Source organism: Vipera ursinii, assembly GCF_947247035.1.
Source record: "Vipera ursinii genome assembly, chromosome: W".
Taxonomy (NCBI): Eukaryota; Metazoa; Chordata; class Lepidosauria; order Squamata; family Viperidae; genus Vipera; species Vipera ursinii.
In genome coordinates, this window is record NC_139522.1 from 19,457,762 (window position 1) to 19,479,878 (window position 22,117).

The 22,117-nt window shown below is 40.0% G+C and overlaps 1 protein-coding gene across 7 annotated transcripts in view; it reads left to right on the forward strand.

Moving 5' to 3' along the window:
* Positions 1–3,036: 3,036 nt before the first annotated feature.
* The window catches only part of LOC310648236 (zinc finger MYND domain-containing protein 11-like), a gene marked incomplete at its 5' end in the record, with an annotated part of 204,714 nt that continues 185,633 nt past the window's right edge, over positions 3,037–22,117 (forward strand). For all 7 annotated transcript variants that reach the window (XM_083375978.1, XM_083375979.1, XM_083375981.1 and 4 more), the window contains one exon: positions 3,037–3,152. In XM_083375978.1, the coding sequence (XP_083232104.1) occupies positions 3,037–3,152 (116 nt within the window). The remainder of the gene's footprint in view (positions 3,153–22,117) is intronic.

The window sequence follows — 22,117 nt, forward strand, 5'->3', positions numbered from 1 at the left end:
TTGTGGAGGATTTCTACTAGTCTAAACATTTTATTGTCCCGTGGGAACCAAGGTCATTTCTGTCTGTTAGATGGGGGGGGAGCATTTGGTTAGAAAGCCCACCAAACTGTTCTATTGTGGAAGGTAGCTGATTGCATAGCATTGGGGTAGGAAGTACAAATTTGTAATATTGACTCTCTTTGAAGGGGATTTCAGACTTGGTTTCACTTTTGACTGTGCCAATACTATGTAACCAATAAACATGTTCTTTGAGGAAATTTCATGCCTCGGAGTTCTGATTTGTTTGGTCTTGTCTATCGCAACCTTGACACTAGGAAGCATGCCTTTTCTGTGGCAGCCAATACCCTATGAATGTTTTAAATAAGTAAATCTCTTTTTTATTGCTTTCAATTTTTTTATTAAAGAGTTTTACAAATACATTTTAAACATAAAAACCCATCCCTCCCTCCCCCTCCCCCCCTGACTTCCCAGAGCAAATACAGGGTATTAACCCTAACAATCTTAAACTATAATATGCTAACTAGCTATAATAACACTTTTTTTAAAATTCCATTTATATCCCGCCCTTCTCCGAAGACTCAGGGCGGCTTACAAGCTTAGCAGTAAGCCTATCGCACTTTAACTCTCCTTAAAAATAACTAAATAATAACAAATCTTATAAATCTAATACTTATTCAAATGCTAAATGAAACTTTTTACTCCCATATTTATTCTGGATATAATCAATCCATCTTCTCCATTCCAAAATATATCTTTGTTGCGAATAATCTTTCAAATATGCTGAGATTTTTGCCATTTCTGCCAGGTTCAAAACTTTTAAAGTCCATTCTTCTATAGTAGGCAAATCCTCCTTCTTCCAATATTGCGCTACCAAAAGTCTTGCTGCCGTTATTAAATTCAACATCAATTTAGTTTCTATAGCAGTAGAGTCTATAGTAATACCCAGCAAAAATAATTGTGGAGAAAACTTTATCTTTTTCTTAAATATCTTCTGCATATTCCACCAAATTTTAATCCAAAAAGCTTTTACTTTTTTACAAGTCCAACATATATGATAATACGTTGCATCATCACAACCACACCTCCAGCATTTAGGCTGATAATTTGGATACATAGATGCCAATTTCTTAGGATCTAAATGCCATCTATAAAACATCTTATAAAAATTCTCTCTTAAATTTTGTGCCTGTGTAAATTTTACATTTCTGACCCAGATTGTTTCCCAAGTAACCATCGTTATTATTATTATTACTTGTTAAAGATTGTATGATAAAATGGGCCCAGAATATTCAAGAACCAATAACGATGGATACTAAAAAAAAAATAACGATTGCTTTCAATTTTTTGAAGCAGCAGTGTCTTCTCCAGTGGCTCTTGCCTTAGCATTGTGTGTCCAAAATATTTAAGCTTTAGCTTCACTGTAGTGCTTCCAATGAGTTTTCTGATTTTACTTCATCTGCTATTGAATTATTTGTTCTTCTTGCTGTCTAAAGTACTCTCAGCAATTTTGTCCAAAATCACAGATGAAATACCTTGATTTTTCTTCATTCAGCCCTTCTGACGATGTGGCTTTCAGAGTCATACATGAAACAAACAAGTATTGCAAAGATTTTTAATGCATTGAAAGAACTACAGGCCCTTCTGGAAAGAACAGAGAAAGTTATGAATCCTTTGCAGCAACTCTCAGGTCTGTTGTAAATTGCTGGGAGAGACATTCATGTTTATGTGGACATGATCAGAAAGGAAAGAGCAGTTGGTCACAACTTGTCTTCCTGAATGGAGAAATGTCTTATTAGAGATATTGGAGAATATATTGAATTGTTACTTTAAAAAAATAGTAAGAAATGGTGATGAATTTGGGATATTGTGAGAGCTTCTTCCTTCCATAACAGGACAGGAAAGTTTGATGTGACTTGACAACCTTGATGGCCATTCCAAGTGTTTAGAATGCTGGTGAAATGCATCTTAAGAATTTCAGGGAGGCCCACCATGCTTCAGAGGGGACCACAGGCTGGTCTAAATAAAGACAGTTGCAAAATGGAATCTGAGCTTCTCCCAGATAAATTGCACTATGATTCGGAGAACTATTATAGATACTCTATTAGTGGCTATAAAGTAAATCAAGGTATTATATTTGTGGCTTAGGTCCTGCAAGGATGGTTTTGGTCTTCTCCAAAACCTTTAAAAATATTTTCTAGAAATACCATCCTCTGGTTGCCAGTAATATAGAAAATCTCTGGCCCGTGTTACATCGCTGTTCTCCAAATTGCACTGAGTCCCAGTTTCCCTCCGGGTCCAATTCAGGGTGTTGGTCATCACCTTTAAAGCCCTTCACGGCATGGGTCCAAGCTACCTCAGAAACCGGCACACCCCAATGTGGTTTGCCTGCCCCATCTATGCTGGCAGAAGGGGCATGATGCGGACCCCATCAGCCAAGGAATTTTGACTGGTCAGATCTGGAAGAAGAGCCTTTTCTGCCATGGCTCCCGCCCTGTGGAACATCTTACCCCTGTGAGGTCAGATCCACTCCCACACTTTTGGCCTTCCAAAAGGCCTTACAGACATGGCTATACCAACTACCCTGGGGCCCCAAGGGGGGGCACTTTGGAGGTGGCTGATGGAGTAGAGAACACCCCACCTCCTCCCTGTGCCCACTTTGCTGCCTCCCTCTCCATCCTGCATAGTTTTAATTGAACTTTAAATTTGAGAACTTTATTGTTTAATGTTTTATACAGTATTTTATTCAATGTCTGTAGAGTAAGCTAAAGTCAGCTTTGGTGAGATGGGTGGCATACAAGGTAAATAGATGGACGAACAGACAGACAGGTCCTTCAGATTTCTCCCTGAAAAATAAAGTGGCCCTTCATTATTCAGAAGTTGTGTGGCAATATATTGGAGTATGAAACAACACATACATTATTTGATGCAACTTTAAAAGGAGTGTTTTAATTTTCTTTGTACTGTTACTCATGGCACATGTAAGTTAATCCTATTTCCAATTGCTGGTTCTTTTTCAGTTCAGCAAGTGAAGGGGACATGGCACGTTTAATGAAACGGCGGCAAGCAAATACAAAAGCTATCCAACACCTTTGGTCAGCTATAGAAATCATCAGAAACCAGAAGCAAATTGCTAACATTGATCGTATTACAAAGTAAGTATCTTTTGAATAATGAAAAGATAGTATGAATCAAGGAGAAAACCAATCATACAAATGGTGCATCATCACAGAAAGAGTTTCCCTTGAGTAAGAATGATTTGTCTACTGTTGGTCAGAACAGAAAAGAATAAATGCTTCCCGAGATATCTCTCCAGATGTCAGCTCGGAGGAAAACGAACCAGTTCCAGGCACTTCTGGAGGGGAGATGGTTAATAGCTCCAAGCAGCTGTCTGAGAGGGATTTGGCTCAAGCACAGCTGCAGTAGGACAGCCCTGAGGCTTCAGGTGGAGAAAGCATGCAGCTGCAGCCAGTCAGTGATGAGGAAGAGAAACTGCCTTCTGCACCTGATCCAAGAAGACGTAAGGCAGAGAAAAGGCAGGACCAGAGAAGGTCAGCCCAATTACTCAGGAGGAGAAAGCCTCATCCTTCTTGATGGGCTGCACCAGAAGCTGGCTATTTAGCATAGTAGAAGCAATGCTGGGAACAATGTGTTCATTTCTTGCTATGAGTTTTCTGGACGTTGTGAATCTTGACTTTGGATTGACACCGTGCCTTGACTTGGATCATGCCTTGTGAACTCTGGACTATTCTTGCATCATGAACCCTCTTGTGTTGTGGATTTAATTTTGCCTGGTGGGTTTATTTTGATTGGCCACTTGTGCACTCATTGGCCATTGCTCTGTGGACTAGCATTGGTCTGCTTGTGGCTGGACTTAATTGGGACAGTTCTGGGTTTTTGGTGAAGGGAGTTGCGGGGGAATATTAATAAACCCACTAAACTACAGTTATGTGTGCATGCGAGTGAGTGGGACATCACAATAACAAAGTTTTCTACCCCATTGTTGACAAATTGGAAGGAAGGGTGTTATGCTATTCCTGATATTTTTAGCATATTGCTAAACTGTTCCTGCCTTAGTTGTTAGAACACAAACCAGTGAAATTGAAGGGTGAGAATTTGAGGTTGGTATTATGATATGAATCAGTGCTGTTATTTTGAAGTTATGTCTCTTTCTAGTTTGAAAACCAGTTTATAAAATAAAGAGGTCTTTCAGCTTCAGATAAAAAATTGACCTTGAGGAAAATTGAAATCCTAGTGAACCTCATGTCATAAAATATTAATACCAACAAGAGTAATACTGTAATTATTACGAAAATATCACCTTTGAGTGTATTATTGATATCCTAATATTCACAGCCTGGATTTGGAGAAAGGTTCTGTGTTGAAATTTAACAGTATGGTACAGTATCCTTTTTGTCAGGGTGCAGCACCCCTGTTCTGTTGTGTTTAATTCTTCCATCACTGGTTGCTTGTGCAATTCTCTTCCAAAGTAATCATTTTCAATTTAGCTATCTAGAGTTATTCAGGAGATGAAGGTGTTTCACCAGGAAATTCTATAGCATGCATATACACAAATCTTTTTATTTAAATGGGCTGACAAACTATGCATCTTTTTCTTTCCATAGTTGGCATGTACCTTTCCCACAGGAGCATCAGAGATCAAGATCTGTGGGTGAGATTCACACCTATTTGCCACCTCAGGACTGATCCCTGATCCTAATGTTTCCCTTATTGTCAGTACTTGTTTGCTGCCTTCTTAAGTCTATTAATTTTTTGAGTGCTAGTTCCCATGTCTTAACATTGGTAATCTAGCCTGGATCAGGGCTAATGTTAGTTCTAGAGAAGGCCCAACTTTTTGCCTCTGAATAAGAGTAATAAGCTAGAGCAACATCCTGCAATTGCCTTGCTGTCTGTTTTGAGTTATTGTAAAGGATTCTCATCCATATTATTGTTAAATTCCAATGAGATGGCACGCATCTATTGTTTGAAGGGTGCATTACTGAGGTTTGGATATTTGACATCAAGTATGAGTTAAGACAAGTAAAACAGTGATTGAGATTGTCTAACATGAATAAGAAAGCACATACAGGTGAAACTCGAAAAATTAGAATATCGTGCAAAAGTTCATTTATTTCAGTAATGCAACTTAAAAGGGGAAACTAATATATGAGATAGACTCATTACATGCAAAGCAAGATAGTTCAAGCCGTGATTTGTCATAATTGTGATGATTATGGCGTACAGGTCATGAAAACCCCAAATCCACAATCTCAGAAAATTAGAATATTACATGCAATCAATAAAACAAGGAGTGTGCATAGAACAATATCGGACCTCTGAGAAGTATAAGCATGCATACGTACTCAGTACTTGGTTTGGGCCCCTTTTGCAGCAATTACTGCCTTAGTGCGGTGTGGCATGGAAGCTATCAGCCTGTGGCACTGCTGAGGTGTTATGGAAGACCAGGATGCGTCAATAGCGGCCTTCAGCTCTTCTGCATTGTTCGGTCTCATGTCTCTCATCTTTCTCTTGGCAATGCCCCATAGATTCTCTATGGGGTTCAGGTCAAGCGAGTTTGCTGGCCAATCAAGCACAGTAATCCCACGGTCATTGAACCAGGTTTTGGTGCTTTTGGCAGTGTGGGCAGGTGCCAAGTCCTGCTGGAAAATGAAGTCAGCATCCCCATAAAGCTCATCTGCGGAAGGAAGCATGAAGTGCTCCAAAATCTCCTGGTAGACGGCTGCATTGACCCTGGACTTAATGAAGCACAGTGGACCAACACCAGCAGATGACATGGCTCCCCAAATCAACACAGACTGTGGAAACTTCACAATGGACTTCAAGCATCTTGCAGTGTGTGCCTCTCCATTCTTCCTCCAGACTCTGGGTCCTTGGTTTCCAAATGAGATGCAAAAGTTGCTCTCATCAGAAAAGAGGTCTTTGGACCACTGAGCAACAGACCAGGTCTGTTTTTCTTTAGCCCAGGTAAGATGCTTCTGACGTTGTTTGTTGTTCAGGAGCGGCTTGACAAGAGGAATACGACATTTGAAGCCCATGTCCAGGATCCGTCTGTGTGTGGTGGCGCTTGATGCACTGACTCCAGCCTCAGTCCACTCCTTGTGAAAGTCCCCAACACTTTTGAATGGCCTTTTCCTGACAATCCTCTCCAGGCTGCGGTCATCCCTGCTGCTTGTGCACCTTTTTCTTCCACACTTTTCCCTTCCACATAACTTTCTATTGATGTGCTTTGATACAGCACTTTGGGAACATCCAACTTCTTTTGCAATTACCTTTTGAGGCTTTCGCTCCTTATGGAGGGTGTCAATGATGGTTTTCTGCACAACTGTCAGGTCAGCAGTCTTCCCCATGATTGTGATTCCTACTGAACCAGACTGAGAGACCATTTAAAGGCTCAGGACCCCTTTGCAGGTGTTATGGCTTAATTAGCTGATTAGAGTGGGACACTTTGAGCCTAGAATATTGCACCTTTTCACAATATTCTAATTTTCTGAGATTGTGGATTTGGGGTTTTCATGAGCTGTAATCATCACAATTATGACAAATCACAGCTTGAACTATTTTGCTTTGCCTGTAATGAGTCTATCTCATATATTAGTTTCCCCTTTTATGTTGCATTACTGAAATAAATGAACTTTTGCACGATATTCTAATTTTTCGAGTTTCACCTGTATATCACCATACATAAATACATACACGTAAGTTTGGGTGCTGCTTGTCCATTTCCCCTTTCACTGTATCCACCCTCCTTCTCTCTCTTCCCTGTTCTCTACTTTCTTTCTCCCTTTCTCCTTTCTTTCCTACTTCCCTCTTCTTCCTCTCCTCTCCTCTTTCCCTCACCACTCCCCTCCCGTTTCTCCCCACTTCTCCTCCTTCCCTCCAACCTTCCTACTTCCTTCCCCCTCTTCTACTCTCTTCCCTCTCTCCTCTCCTTTCTTCCCTCCCTTTCCTTTTCCAATACAATTCAGGGGTGATGTCCGAGCAGCTCCTCTCCTTGGATTTTCAATGTCTATATTAGGTATGATAATATCCTTATCTCCTCATTTTTCTTCCACCTAAATTAGTGTTAGCTGTCTTTTAAGCATATTCTCTTTTTCACCCACTCATAAAATGATTTGATTATGTTCCAATAGGTTTTAGCTTCTGCACACGTCCACCACATATGATAGAAAGAGCCTGGTATTTGATGGCATTTCCAACATTTCATATATCTGTCCTTAAACATTTTAGCTAGTCTTTCTGGAGACATATGCCATCTGTAGACGATCTTGTACATATTTTCTTTAGACGCTGTCGCCATTGTCAGTTTATAGTTTCTTTCCCACAATTGCTGCCATCTATGTAATTCAATCGTATATCCAAAATTTCTTGACCATTTTATCACTGACTCCTTAACTTGCTCCTCCTCTAATTCCCTATATAATAAGTAGCTATACATTTTTAATCCATTTTTCTTCAGTTCCCGTAAGTATTTCATCTAACTCTGTTCTCCCCAAATTAAAACCATCTATTTTAGCATCTTTTTCATATCTAGATTGTATTTGCGTTCTCATGTACCAATCCATCTTTATTCCTTGTTCCTCTAATTGTTGTTTGGTTTTCAGCTTCCCCATATCTGTTAGTAGGTCTTTATATCTTATAATGTTTCCTATGTTAAACATATTGGGGTGTATTAACGCTTCCATCGTTGAGAGCCAATCTGGAATCCTCAAGTAATGCTTCCTCTTTATTTTCTCCCAAACCATCAATAAAGAATTCCTGATATGATGTCTCTGGAAATATCTGTGTATTCTATTTTTCCCATACCATATGGATGCATACCATCCCAACTGTAAATCATGTCCCTCTAATGTCAGTAATCTAGTATTCCTCAGTAAAATCCATTCTCTCATCCATGACATTACTGCAGCCTGGTAATATAATTCCCAATTAGGTAAGCTAAACCCACCTCTGAGTCTTGCATCCTGTAACATTTTTAAATTAATCCTTGCCTTTTTCCCCTGCCAAATATATTTCAAAATTAGTTTATTTAGCCCCTCAAAATATTTCTTTTCCAATCTTATTGGTATTGTTGAAAACAAAAACAACAATTGTGGTAATGTATTCATTTTGATTATTGCAATCCTGCCCATTAATGATAGTTGTACCTTTTTCCATTTATCCAAATCTACTTCGATTTGTCTTTTCAATTTGTAATAGTTATCTTCTTTAATTGTTGTACATCTTGCTGTCAGGTGAATCCCCAGATATTTTACCTTCTTTACAATCTGTATCTCTAACTTTCCCATCAATTCTTTTTTTTGTTTTTCAGTAATATTTTTCACTAACATTTTTGTTTTATCTTTATTAATCTTTAAACCTGCTACCTCACCATATTTTTCTATTTGTTCTGTTAATACAGGTCCTGTCTCTAGTGGCTCCTCCAAGATAAATACTAAATCATCTGCGAAAGCTTATATCCTATATTCTTCTCTCTTAACTTTCATACCTTTTATATCCTTATTCTGTCTTATAGTTCTATTTAGTATCTCTAGTGTCGATACAAACAATAATGGGGATAAAGGGCATCCCTGCCTTGTTTGCTTCATAATGTTAATCTTTTCAGTCATATCTCCATTAATCATTATTTTGGCTATTTGCTTATTGTAAATTGCTTTAATTACATTTATAAATTTCTCCCCAAAATCCATAATCTGTAGTTGTCTTATCATGAATTGCCAGTTCACATTGTCGAATGCTTTCTGTGCATCCAAAAACATCAATGCCATAAGTTTTTCGGGATATGTTTCATAATATTCTAATGTGTTTAATATAATTCGCATATTGTCTCTAATCTGTCTTTTGGGCAGGAACCCATTTTGATCCATATGTGTAAATTCGTTTAGGAACTTTTTAAGCCTTTCGGCCATGATTGATGTGAATATTTTATAGTCCACATTCAGCAAGGAAATCGGTCTATAGTTCTTTATTTTCTGTATTTCCGTTTCTTCCTTTGGTATCAGGGTAATAAGTGCTTCCGACCACAAATCTGGTATTTTAGCTTCAGAGAGGAGTTCATGATAGAGTTCCAGCATTACATTGCCTAACAGTTCCTGCAATGTTCTATATAGTTCCGCTGGTAGCCCATCTGGTCCTGGTGTTTTGCCATTCTTTTGTTTTTTAATTGCTTCTGTTAATTCCATCATTGTTATTTTGTCTTCTAGTAGCTTTTTAAATTTCTCTGGTACTTTAGGTATCTCTTTTTTTCCAAGAATTGTTTTATCCTATCATCTGAAACTACTTGTTGCTTATATAAATTCTCATAATATTCCCAAGCTATTTTTTTCTTTTCTTCATTCCGGTGTTGTAAAGTCCCCTCGGCATCTTCCAGTTGTTTAATCCATCTCTTCTCTTTCTCCTTTTTAATTTTATATGTCAACCATCTCCCTGGTTTGTTTGCATGTTCAAAAAAGGTTTGTTTAGCTGCCTTTATTTTCCTTGCCACCTCTTCATTTTCTATTAAGTTCATTTTATGCTTGTTCAACTCCATTAAATTTTTAATCTTTTTGTTTTGTGTATCTTTCTGTAATTCTTTCTCAAGAGTCTTATATTCTTCCTCCAATTTTTCCCTAATTTGTCTTTTCTGTTTATTCTTTTTCCCCATATAAGATATAGCAAGTCCTCTCATGTACGCTTTCGCCGTATCCCAGACATTTTGAAGTGAGGTATCTTCTGTTTTGTTTTCCTTAAAGAAGAAAGTCATTTCTTTTTCCATATATTGCTGGAAGTCTTTTTCATTCAATACAGTTTGATTTAATGTCCATCTTGATACTCCTTTCTCAGGTCTCTCACTCTTCTTGGGATCTGTTTTAGCATCACTATCTCTCTTCCTTTATATTTTATTTTAACATTTGTCAGCTTCTGTAGTATATCCACCCTTAATGCTTTTTTTAGTAAATCTTATATGCACCTCTCTGGGGAGAGTATTTCTCATTGCATATCTAGTGTATATTCTAAATATCTCATCTATATCATTAATTATCTTTTCCTTGCTTTCCTCAAAATGCTTCTGCTAATATTCCTGCCATTACATCTGCTAGGTTCTCTCCCTTTTCTTCTTCAACATTTTGGAATCTTAAATAATAATCAGATCTATCTTGCTGTGTTGTGTTGTCCAGTGATTTCTGTGCCACTGGACTCTGTGATATTAGGACAGCTGTTATGGAGTGGAAAAAATGGATTGATTATATCCAGAACAAGTACGGGACTAAAAAGTTTCATTTAGCATTTGAATAAGTCTTCCTTTCTTTTTTCTTTTTTCTTTCTTTTTATATGTAATATTAATATTGCTTGTAGTTATCTTATATGAGCTAGAGAGCGATAGATTTAAGAGTTTATTGTTGTTAGCATATGGATGTTTATGATTGTCCTTTGTTTTTATACCTTGTACTTAGCTCTGGGAAGTTGGGGGGGAGGGGGGAATGGGGGGGAGGGGTAGGGAGGGATAGGTAGGGGTGGGGGGAGGGGGGATTGTTAAAGATAAAATGTATTTTAAAACTTTTCAATAAAAAAAAGGTCACTTACTTAAAAATCCGCTCCCCTGCCCCACTTCTCCACAGCTTCAAATTCTTCTTATTCCCCCCCCCCCCAGTTTCCAGCATTTAAGGATTCTCAGTCTTCTCACCCAGGCAATCTTCCAAACTTACTTTCAAGATCTTCCAAGTGGCCGCCCTGGCTTGTGATGGCTCGCAATGGCCATCTGACAGCTGCTGGTCCGGGAAACTTCCATTGGCTCTCCAGGAGGTTGCGATCTCTCCTGTGCTGCCAAAACTGTGCCTCCCTTCTTCACCGTCCCTACAGGACAGCTCTGATCTGTCTGAAACTAAGACAGATCCCCCAAACAGCGGAAAAGCGATGTTCTGTACCAGCCTACTACCGGCCCTGCAGAAAAGGCAGGGACAACCCCTTTACAAAACGGCAAGAGGCTGGAACTAAGCCTGCCAAATTTATTAACATAAAACAGAGCAAACAGAGCAAACACGAACCATGAAACAGGAGCTATTCAAACGGTTGCCTTCAGCAAACCAGCCCTCCCACACATTCCCCTTTTAAACAGTTCAGGGCGTGGCTTCTCTCTGCCTACTTCTGAGGTGCCCCATTGCCTTCCTCTGTTTACTCCTGATTGACTGCCTCCTGCGTCGGGCGTCCTTGAACAGGGCCAGCTGTGGGTCATCTTCATCCATGCTGTCAGGCTCACACAGCTGGGTCTGCGTCGTAACCAGATGGGAGGGGCCTGGCTGAGGGCTCTGCGGAGCCTCAAGGCTATCCTCAGCAAGCTCTCCAACACCCCCCTCCTCCTCCTCTGAATCATCCGACCCAACTGCCGAACCCACAGGCTGACCCTGAATCACAACAAGTGACAATCCTTCGGGAGCTTCCAAAGGATGTCGTCCCACCATGGTGCTGCCACTGGCCCCGCCCCCAAAGTGATATTTGCTTCTATCCACGTATTTGGAAGTTTAGCCTCCAACAAGAGTTCATTACAAAGTTTTATATAACTCTGCCGGTAGTCCATCTGGCCCCAGTGTTTTTTCATTTTTTGTCTTCTTATGGCCTCTGTTATTTCCATCATTGTTATTTTTTCCTCTAACATATTGTTATAGGTTTCTGGAATTTTTGGAAGGTTATTTCCTTCCAAATATTGAATCATTCTCTCTCTTGAAATTTCTTCTATGTCATAAAGTTTTTTGTAGTATAATTTAATTATCTTTTTTATTTCTTCATTTTTAAATTATAGACCACCTTTTTCATCTACTAATTTGTTTATAATTTTCTTCTCCTTCTGTTTTTTAAGTTTATAAGCTAACCATCTTCCTGGTTTATTTGCATTTTCAAAAAAAAGTTTTGTTTTGCTCTTTTTATTTGCTGTGCCAGTTTTTCTGAGACCAACAAATTAATTTATGTTTTATTATTTCCATTTCTCTTTTCAAGGCCTTCTTTTGCAGATTCATTTGTAGGTGTGATTCTAATTTTCCAAATTTCTCTTTTAATAGTACATACTGCTGTCTTTTCTGTTTATTTTTCTTTGCCAAGTAAGTTATAGCTATACCTCTAAAATATGCTTTAGCTGTTTCCCATACATTTTTAGTGTTGTGTCTTCTTTTTTATTTTCTTTAAAAAACTCCATTTCTTTTGTTGCTAGTTCTATAAATTCTCTTTCTTTTAATACAGATTGGTTCAGAGTCCATCTTAATTTTTTTGTATTCCTCTCCAATTCACTTTTAAAGGATTGTGGTCTGCCCATGTGCCTGGTTCTATCTCAATTTCCTATATATTCATCCTCAATTCAGGTGTCATCCAAATCATATCAATTCTAGACCAGGACTTATGACTATTTGAATAAAATGTATATTGTAATTTTCCTGGATTAATTTCCCTCCAAACATCTTGTATTCCAATCTCTTCTGTCATATTAAAAAAAGCCTTAGGTAGTTTTCTTCTTCCAGTTTTTCCTGTTTTACTGCTTTTATAGTCTATTGTCCCATCCACAATCGCATTAAAATCTCCTACTAGACAAATGTTTTGGTACTCCAATTCTGTTATTTTTCTATGAAGATTTTGATAAAATTCTTCCTGGTTGTTGTTTGGTGCATATATTACTACTAACAATATTTGTTTTTGATGTAAATATATTTCTACCATCACAATTGTTCCTTCTTCATCTGAATAAATCATTTTAGAGTCTATTGTCTCTTTAATATATACCGCAACACCTCTTTTCTTTTGTTGCGCTGATGCATGACAAAGTTTTCCAATTTTTGGGTATTCCAACAGCTTATAATGTTGTTTTTTTATATGTGTCTCTTGCAAACAAATTATATCTATCTTTAATTTCTGTAGTTTCCTAAAAGTTTTGCTTCTTTTTGATGGGGAGTTTAATCCATTTATGTTCATTGAAAAAATTCCATTTTCTTTCTCCATTTCAGTTATTTATATTTAGGTCTAGCAGATCTCGTAATCCTCTGTTCTCTGGCCATTCCTTCACTCTCTTGCTCAGATTTCGCTTTCTGTTCTAATTGTATAGGTGTTTCTTCTGTTGCGTCTTCCACTTGTTTCTGTTCTTTTCTCTCCTCTTGTCAACGTTGCGCTCCTTCATCTAGAAATGCTCTATTTGTTTCGTCAAAATCTTCTGCTTTCCAGATTGAATCCAATCAGTATCTTGTATTATTCCAGTTGATTAAAATCGCTTCTGGCATCAACCATCTAAAGTTTATGCCTTTTGTAATCAGCTTTGTGGTTAAAAAAATGATATTGTCTTTGAGTATCTCTTACTCTTTTAGGTATCTGCTTTAAGACCACAATTTCTTTACTCTTATATTGTAATGATTCCTCTCGAACTCTCCTCAGTATTTCATCCTGTGTTGTTTTCTTTATGAATCTCATGTGCACTTCTCTGGGTAGTTTGTGTTTTCTTGCATAGCTTGAATTCATTTGGAATATTTCATCTATCTCCATTTGCATCTCTGCTCCGTCTGCTTTCAAGGCCTCTGCCAAAAGCTCAATAATCACAACTGCTATATTTTCTTCTCTATCTTCAGGGATATTTTGAAATCTTAGGTAATGTTCTGCTTTTTCCATTTCGAGGATCACCACCACTCCTTCAAGATTTTGATTTGCTTGTTCTAGTTTCTCATTTTCTTGCAGTAGTATTTCAATTTTTTATCAATAGCTTCTGTTTTATTTTCCATTTTCTGAATTCTTTGTTCATTTTAAGCACCATTTGATGAACTTCAAATTGAGACTTTAGATTCAAGATTTCTTCACTTAATTTGTCAAATTTACTTTTTGTCTCTTCATGATTTTTTGCATTGATTCTTGAATCAATTTTAATGTAGATTGCATTTCATTTTGTGCAGTGCTTATTTTCTCACACTGCAACATTTTTTCAATAGATCCCTGGGTTGTTGGAGTGGGTGTTTCAACAAGAGGGTGCAGAGGAAGTCTTTTTCATGAGTCTGGTAAGGTTTGATGTACTCATTCTTCCAGCCAACTATCTTAGGCTAAAATCCAAAATGTAAAGGGAGCCAACTTCTTTAGACTAAATCCAATATCTCAGGGAGAGAAAACAGAATAAAGCAGGCAACAAGAAAAAAGAAAAAAAAAGCCAACTGTCTTAGGTTAAAATCCAGCCAAGAAAAAACAAATCCACTTCTTTAGGCCAAATCCAACTCCTCCAGCTGGGTCTCAGATGTAAAACATTTGCTGTCTTCAAATAATTTCTGTTTTACTTATATCCAGAGTCAACAAGTCTAGCTATAAAGAGTCTTCTCACTTAAAAATTCACGCAAAGGCACTTTGTTTAGGACAGGTGTTGTTCAAGGTCATATACTATAAGATTATTTTATTGTTTAATATTACTATAATATCTTCTTTCACCACTAGATGTCCTTGTAGTAGGCTGTTTAATCAATGTCTGGTTTTTAAAAATTGTTACAAAGTTTTTCCACCACTTGTAAATTACTGTAGGACAACTCCATCAATCTTTTTTGAACCAGTGGATATAAATTCCTTCCCTAGTCATTTATTTGTTAAGTATTTCTTATCTTGTTTCTTGCTATCTGTTTCTTGAAGGCAGATTATATCAACATTGTTTCTCCTCAGATAATGAAATAGTTTTTTACACCTAGATGAGGCATTTGCCCCATTAATATTCCATGTAATATACAGTACTTAACCTCCATCTTTAGACAAAGTAGCAGGTTCCTGTACAGATATCTCAGCTGTATCTTCTTCTTCAGTACCACTGTTTTGAGGTTGTTCTACCTCGGGTTTCTTGTCTATATCCATTTCTTCAGCTGAATCTGAAATTAGTTTATGTCTAATCAGAAAGCCCTTGGCTTTTTCTATAGAATTCAATCTAAATCTTTTCTCCTGATAGGTAAGTATCACTTTTTCAAGTTTATCCCAGCAAAAGGGGATTTTTTTTCTCATTCAGGCTATCAGTAAGGAAAGCATAAGCTTTCCCTTTTCTCAGAATTCTAACCGGAATTTCCTTCAACACAATTATATCCACATTTTCCATTCTCAGTTTTAATTTAAAGTGGTAATCCAAGACGTAATCTCTTGTTGTTCTCCTTACAAAGTGAACTAAGACATCCCTTGTTAATTTTCTCATAGTAGCAAATCTGGAGTTTACTCTATAGATTTTTGTCTAATTCCATATCAAGATTTTTTTTACTCCCAATTAATCAACTGAGCCAAAGCTTTAACCATCCTTAATCTAATAACTTCTCCTGACAGTTCAGGAATTGTTCGAAATCTTAATTGAAATTCTTTAATCTGAGATTCCAAAATTGCCCTCTCGTCCAAGTCAGCTTCATACAAAATATTTGTCTTCTCCATTCCATAAGGTCCACTCTATCCTCCACCTGCTTGAGATCTCCAGTCAAGTGTTGGATTTCCCCACAGAGTTCCTTTGCAAGAGCATCAAATTTGGCTTCAAGCTTTGTTCCCATTGCCCAAATTAGTTCATGTATTTTAGCTGTATATTCATCCAAAAAAAGGCCTTAAAAATTCTATATCTCCTGAAAAGCTCTCTGGTTTTTCCGTCCTCTTACAGGTGGCTATCCTTTTAATATATGGCTAAAACCTATTTGGTATGGCTAGTCTAGAGCAGGGGTCGGCAATCTTAAACACTCAGAGCGCCACTTGGACCTGTTTCCCAGAGAAAAAAAAAACACTGGGAGCTGCAAAACTCTCTCAAGTGCACACAGACGCAAAGGGGGGGAACTTGATTGAAGAGTTTAATTAAAAAGAAATAGAGGGTGCTGTGCATGAGTTCTCTCTCTCTCTCACTCTCTCTCCCCCCCTCTCTCACTCTCTCCGATCTTCTGCTCACCTGGCAAGCTGGCTTCACGCTGTTCTGGACAAGCTGACACACATTCTTATTGGGCTGGCTCTCCTGCCTTGCTTTCTGCTGCTTCTTGCTTCCTGTGGAGATGCAGCAAAGGCAGGAGCCCTGCCCAATAAGCTTGTCAGCTTCTTGGAGAACAGTGTGAGTTACACAGAGAGAGAAAGAGAGAGAGAGAGAAGGGAAGCGGAAGTACCTCTCTCTGTCTTTCTCTCTCTGCAAATGGCTGGGAGGCACAGGAGAAGGCTGAAAGAGCCTTCCAGTACTTGAGGGGTTGTCACAGAGAAGGGGAAAACCTATTCTCCAAAGCACCTGAGGGCAAGACAAGAAGTAACAGGTGGAAGATCATTAAAGAAAGATCCAACCTAGAACTAAGGAGAAATTTCCTGACCATGAGAACAATTGATCAGTGGAATTGCCTTCAGACGTTGTGGGTGCTCCATCACTGGAGGTTTTCAAAAAGAGATTGGACAACCATTTGTCTGGAATGGTACAGGGTCTCCTGCTCGAGCAGGGGGTTGGACTAGAAGAACTCCAAGGTCCCTTCTAACCCTGTTATTCTATGTTCTGTGTTATGATGGCATTGGAAAATGTGACTTATGAGCTGCCCTAGAAGTTAAGTCTGTCATACAACCCCTGCAGTCATTTGATCACAATTTGGGCACTTGGCAATTTGGGGTTTTCATGAGCTGTATGCCATAATCATCACAATTATGACAAATCACGGCTTGAACTATCTTGCTTTGCATGTAATGAGTCTATCTCATATATTAGTTTCCCCTTTTAAGTTGCATTACTGAAATAAATGAACTTTTGCACGATATTCTAATTTTTCGAGTTTCACCTGTATATAGAAAACCCCAACTTGAACCTAAGTCACTCTTAGCAGATGAACATGGTAGATTTGTAGTGGTGGAAATTGAACTTAATGGAATAAAATAATAGTAATGGGCCTATACAGACCAAATGATGATAAAAGTATTTTTAAAAATATTTTATGGATCAATTACTACCCTTTTCATATGAAAATTGGTTTATGTTGGGGGACTGGAATGCGGTGACTTTACCAGCTTTGGGGGTTATGTTGACAAACACAAATACAAAATTGTTTCAAAATAATTATGTACCTCTCTGGAATGATATTAAAAAGGATTTACAAAGATGGGACAAATTACATTTATCACCACTGGGCAGAATTTCCGTGATTAAGATGAATGTTTTACCAAATATGCTCTTTCTGTTTCAGACAATACCAATACTTGCAACTGATGCCATTTAAACAATGGCAGAGGGATATTTCCAAGTTTATATGGCAAGGGAAGAAACCAAGAATTACTGCAAGATGCTAAGGAAAGAGGGGGTCTGGGTTTACCAGATTTGAAATTGTATTTTGATGCATGTTGTTTGGTCTGGCTAAAAGACTGGGTGAACCTCCAGAACAAGAGGCTACTTGATTTGGAAGGTCATGAATTAAGGTTTGAATGGCACAGTTATTTATGGTATGATAAAGTTAAAGTAAATGTTGATTTAAACAATCATTTTATTAGATGTGCCATATTAAGAGTTTGGAATAAATATAAAATGAGATATTTTACAAAGTTGCCTCTTTGGGTGTCCCTCCAAGAAGCTTTTTTTAGAAAAGAAAAGGCAGTGAAGCCGGAACGGGTAGATGTATGGTAAAATAATATCTTTTACGTTTGGTGACCCTACCCTCAAGTCTAAGGAAGAGTTAGAATTAGAAGGTCATGTCTGCCATTGGTTTACATACTTACAAATGAAAGAAAGATTCAAACCAAATAAAAAGAGTCATGGGTTTGATTTTGTTAAAAACGAATTGGAAATTTCACTATGTGGTAGCGATGACCATATTATTGCTAAAGTTTAAAAAACGTTAGTGAAATTGAATTTGGAAAGAGAACATGTAAAACATTGTATGATTCAGTGGGCAAGGAACTTGGGGTATAATGTGATGCTTGAACAATGGGAGAATATGTGGACGAAAGGTTTAAAATTCACACTAAATTATAAATTAAAAGAAAACTTTCATAAGATGATATATCGCTGGTATTTAACACCAGATAAGTTATCAAGAATGTATAAAGGTACTTCAAATGAATGTTGGAAATGTAAATGTAAAGAAGGGACTTTTTATCATTTATGGTGGACATGTGATAAAGCAAAGAAATATTGCATTAGGATTCATATTCTAATGCAGAAAATTGTTAAACTGAGTATAAAGATAAAATCAAACTTTTCTTCTGGGTCTAATGGAAAAAGTTTTGGAAAAAAATATGGCACTCTGATTTTATATATATTGATGGCAGCAAGACTATGCACAAAAATGGAATGATATTTGGATTCCCACCATGGATGAATGGCTACAAAAGTTGATGGAGTTAGCAGAGATGACTAAATTGACTGTTTTAATAAAAGAAAAGAATGTAAGACTTTGTGCTTGAGGTAGAAAAAAATGATACTTTGATTTTGGGTTTTACTGATTAGATTGATTTGTTGATATAAAAATGGCTAGTTCATACTACCATAGAAATGTAAAAGGTTGAGGTTTGATGCTTGTTATATCTTCGGTTCTTTAGGCATTGAATGAGACAGGAGCGTTGAAACAGCAACAAGTTTATTCACTCAGAAAAGAAGCAGCCCTAATAGCTGCTGCACAGCTATTTATACAGTTAGCCTCTAGGCGGCAACCAATTGGTTTAAAGTAAGTTTCCCGCCCAAACCTAATTATCAGCTTGGAGACAGCCAGTCTGGCTTTCAGTAACAACAACCGTTAAGCAATACAGCAATCTAGGTCAGACATTAAGCAAGTGATTAAAACACTTGTGGCCAATACATTACACCTCTTCCCCCTAGATAGCACAAACTCTCAAATGCTTTACGTAGTCCTGCAGATACTTAGGCGGCCTTCTTGACCATTCTGAACATCTAGGGGTTGCAGGGATCTCCCGGTCTGTTGTGGCACGTCAGCTTCCGCAATTCCTGGATGAAGCAGACTATCTGGACCTGTACCAGTCTGGTTTCAGACCTGGTTACAGCATGGAAACGGCATTGGTCGCACTGGTAGATGATCTCTGGCGGGCCCGGGACAGGGGTTGCTCCTCTGTCCTGGTCCTACTTGACCTCTCAGCGGCTTTTGATACCATCGACCATGGTATCCTGCTGCGACGGCTCAAGGGGTTGGGAGTGGGAGGCATTGTTTTACAGTGGTTCTCCTCCTACCTCTCGGGCCGTTCGCAGTTTGTAGTGGCAAGGGGGCAGAGATCTACCCTGAGGCCCCTTTCTTGTGGGGTACCTCAGGGGTCGGTTCTCTCCCCCCTCCTGTTCAACATCTATATGAAGGGGCTGGGTGAGATCATCCGTGGCTTTGGGGTGAGCTATCACCAATATGCCGATGATACCCAGTTGTTTATCTCCACCCCGAGCCAACCCAGTGATGCCCTTGACGTGATGTTCTGGTGCCTGGAGGCGGTGTGGGTCTGGATGGGAAGGAACAGGCTCAGGCCTAACCCCTCCAAGACTGAGTGGCTGTGGATATCGGCATCTCGTGCTGTCCAACAGGTTCCATCTCTTCTGATGGGGGGGAGCTATTGCCCCGCTCAGAAAGGGCCCGCAACTTGGGTGTCCTCCTGGATTCATGGCTTAATTTGGAAGATCATCTAACTGCCGTGACCAGGGGGGCTTTTGCACAGGTTCGCCTGGTACGCCAGTTGCGCCCCTTTTTGGACTGAGATGCCCTATGCACGGTCACCCATGCCCTTGTCACCTCTCGCCTGGATTACTGCAATGCTCTCTACATGGGGCTGCCCTTGAAGTGCGCCCGGAGGCTTCAACTGGTGCAAAATGTGGCCGCGTGGGTGCTTATGGGAGTATCTCGATACTCCCATGTTACACCACTCCTGCGCGAGCTGCATTGGCTTCCAGTTGCCCTCCGGGTGCGATTCAAGGTGCTGATAATCACCTTTAAAGCCCTACATGGCTTAGGCCCGGGGTACTTGCGAGACCACCTGCTGCCAATGTCAACCTCCCATCGCCCGGTCTGCTCCCACAGAGTCGGCCTCCTCAGGGTGCTGTCGGCCAGGCAATGCTGGCTGGCAATTCCCAGGGGGAGAGCCTTCTCTATGGGTGCACCGACCCTCTGGAACAAACTGCCCCCGGAGCTGCGGATGGCCCCTGACCTTCGGTCCTTCCGCCGTGACCTAAAGACCTGGTTATTCCAACAAGCGGGCCTGGACTGATCATAGTTTTTAAATTTGGTTTTTTATTGGTTTAAACTGTTCTTATTTCTCATATTGTTTAATCCTCTTTTAATTTTTGTATTTATATCTTTTAACTTTTTATTGTTGTGAGCTGCCCTGAGTCCTCAGGGAGAAGGGCGGCATATAAATTTAATAAACCTAAACCTAACCTAAACTCGCCTGCCAGGCTGGGTAGACCAGGACTCTGAGGTCCAGTGGAGTTGGGTTGACTCGAGTCCCTTTGGCTGGCCAGTCCCGGTTGGCCCAAACCAAAGTCCAATCGTGCAGCAAACTCTGCAGGGCTGTCTCTCAATGCAGTTTGCCTGTCCTGTTCAGCAGCTACAGTCTGTGTGTCCGGGGAGAACTCTCCTACGGCCATTCCCCCGTCTCCTTGAGCAAGAGCTCTGTCGGAGCATGCAAGCTCCTCTGTTGGGCCACTGTCACACGGCCCTTACGTGCGGCCCTCTTGAAAGTCCTGAGCTAGCGACTGGTTCACTAGCATCCGACGCAGCTGGTCAATGTGCCGGTGAATGACTCGCCCATCTTCCAGGACCACCTTGTAAGAGAGTGGTCCTGACACCTTAACAACCATGCCTGCCACCCACAAAGCCCCTTGCCCGTAATTCCGGGTCCAAACCCGGTCACCAACTTGCAAAATTTGAGGTGCCTTTGGCTGAGCAGAGTCTGAGGCAACTCGGTCGGGGTGCAGCCTGTCCAGCTTGGTGATCAAACGTCGGCCCCATCTGACTTCGACAGGGCTTCTGCCCATGGGAGTTGTGCATTGGCAGAGTAGAAAATCTGCCAGTCTGTGGTGCCAATCTCCTGTGACAATCCATTTCAGGGATTCCTTGGTTGTGCGGACCATGCGTTCCACTTGGCTGTTTGAGGCCGGGTGAAAGGGAGCCGACATGGCGTGCCTTATTAGATTTGCTCTGAGGAAGGACTGGAATTCCAAAGCGGTAAACTGAGCCCCATTGTCTGTGACTAACACGTCTGGAAGTCCGTCTGTTGCAAAGATTCTGCGCAGTTCCTGGATGGTCCTGGCAATAATAGTGGGAACTGGTGCGATCTCTAACCATTTAGAGTGGCTATCCACCACTATTAAAACAGCTGTCCTTGAAAGGGCCCGGCAAAATCGATGTGGATCCTTGACCATGGTGTGTGTGTGTCCTCCCATCAGTGGACAGGGGCTTGCGGCATCTCCAGTCAGGATTGCTGGCACGTGTAGCAACCGTATACTTGGGCCTCCATAGCTTTATTTAGCCCTGGCCACCAAAGGTAGCTCCTTGCAAGTACCTTCATCCAGACTATTCCTGGATGGCCCTCGTGCAGAGACTCTAGAACTCTGGGCCTTAAAGAGCTCGGGATGATGACCCTACTTCCCCAAAGGATGCACCCTTTATGAGCTGAAAGCTCATCTTTTCTCGTGAAGAAACTCTGAAATTCTGGCCCTGGACATTTGTCCAGCCATCCTGTGTGTACCCAGTTTAGCACACGACTCAGAGTTTTGTCAGCTGCTGTCTCAGCAGCTATGTCCCCAGAGTGAAGGGAAGACTCCGGCAGATCCTGGATAGCCAGGATGCGTGCAGCCAGAGCTGGATCTGGCTCCACATGTGGCAGGGGCAAACTGCTAAGGCCGTCTGCATGGCCCATTTCTTTGCCCGGTTTGTGAATCAGCCTGTAGCTGTAGGCTGAAAGGAATATAGACCACCTCAGCATTCAAGGAGACAGAATCTGAGGTGTCTGCTTGTTTGTGGTGAACAACCCTAGAAGAGGCTTGTGGTATGTAAAGACCATGAATTTTCAGCCATACAAGTAGTCGTGGAACTTTTTAACTCCAGCCACGATTGCCAAGGCCTCCTTATCAATTTGCTCATAGTTGTGCTCTGCAGACAACAGGGTCCTAGAATAGTAGGCAATGGGAGTCTGTTTCCTGTCAGCCGTCAAATGGCTCAACACA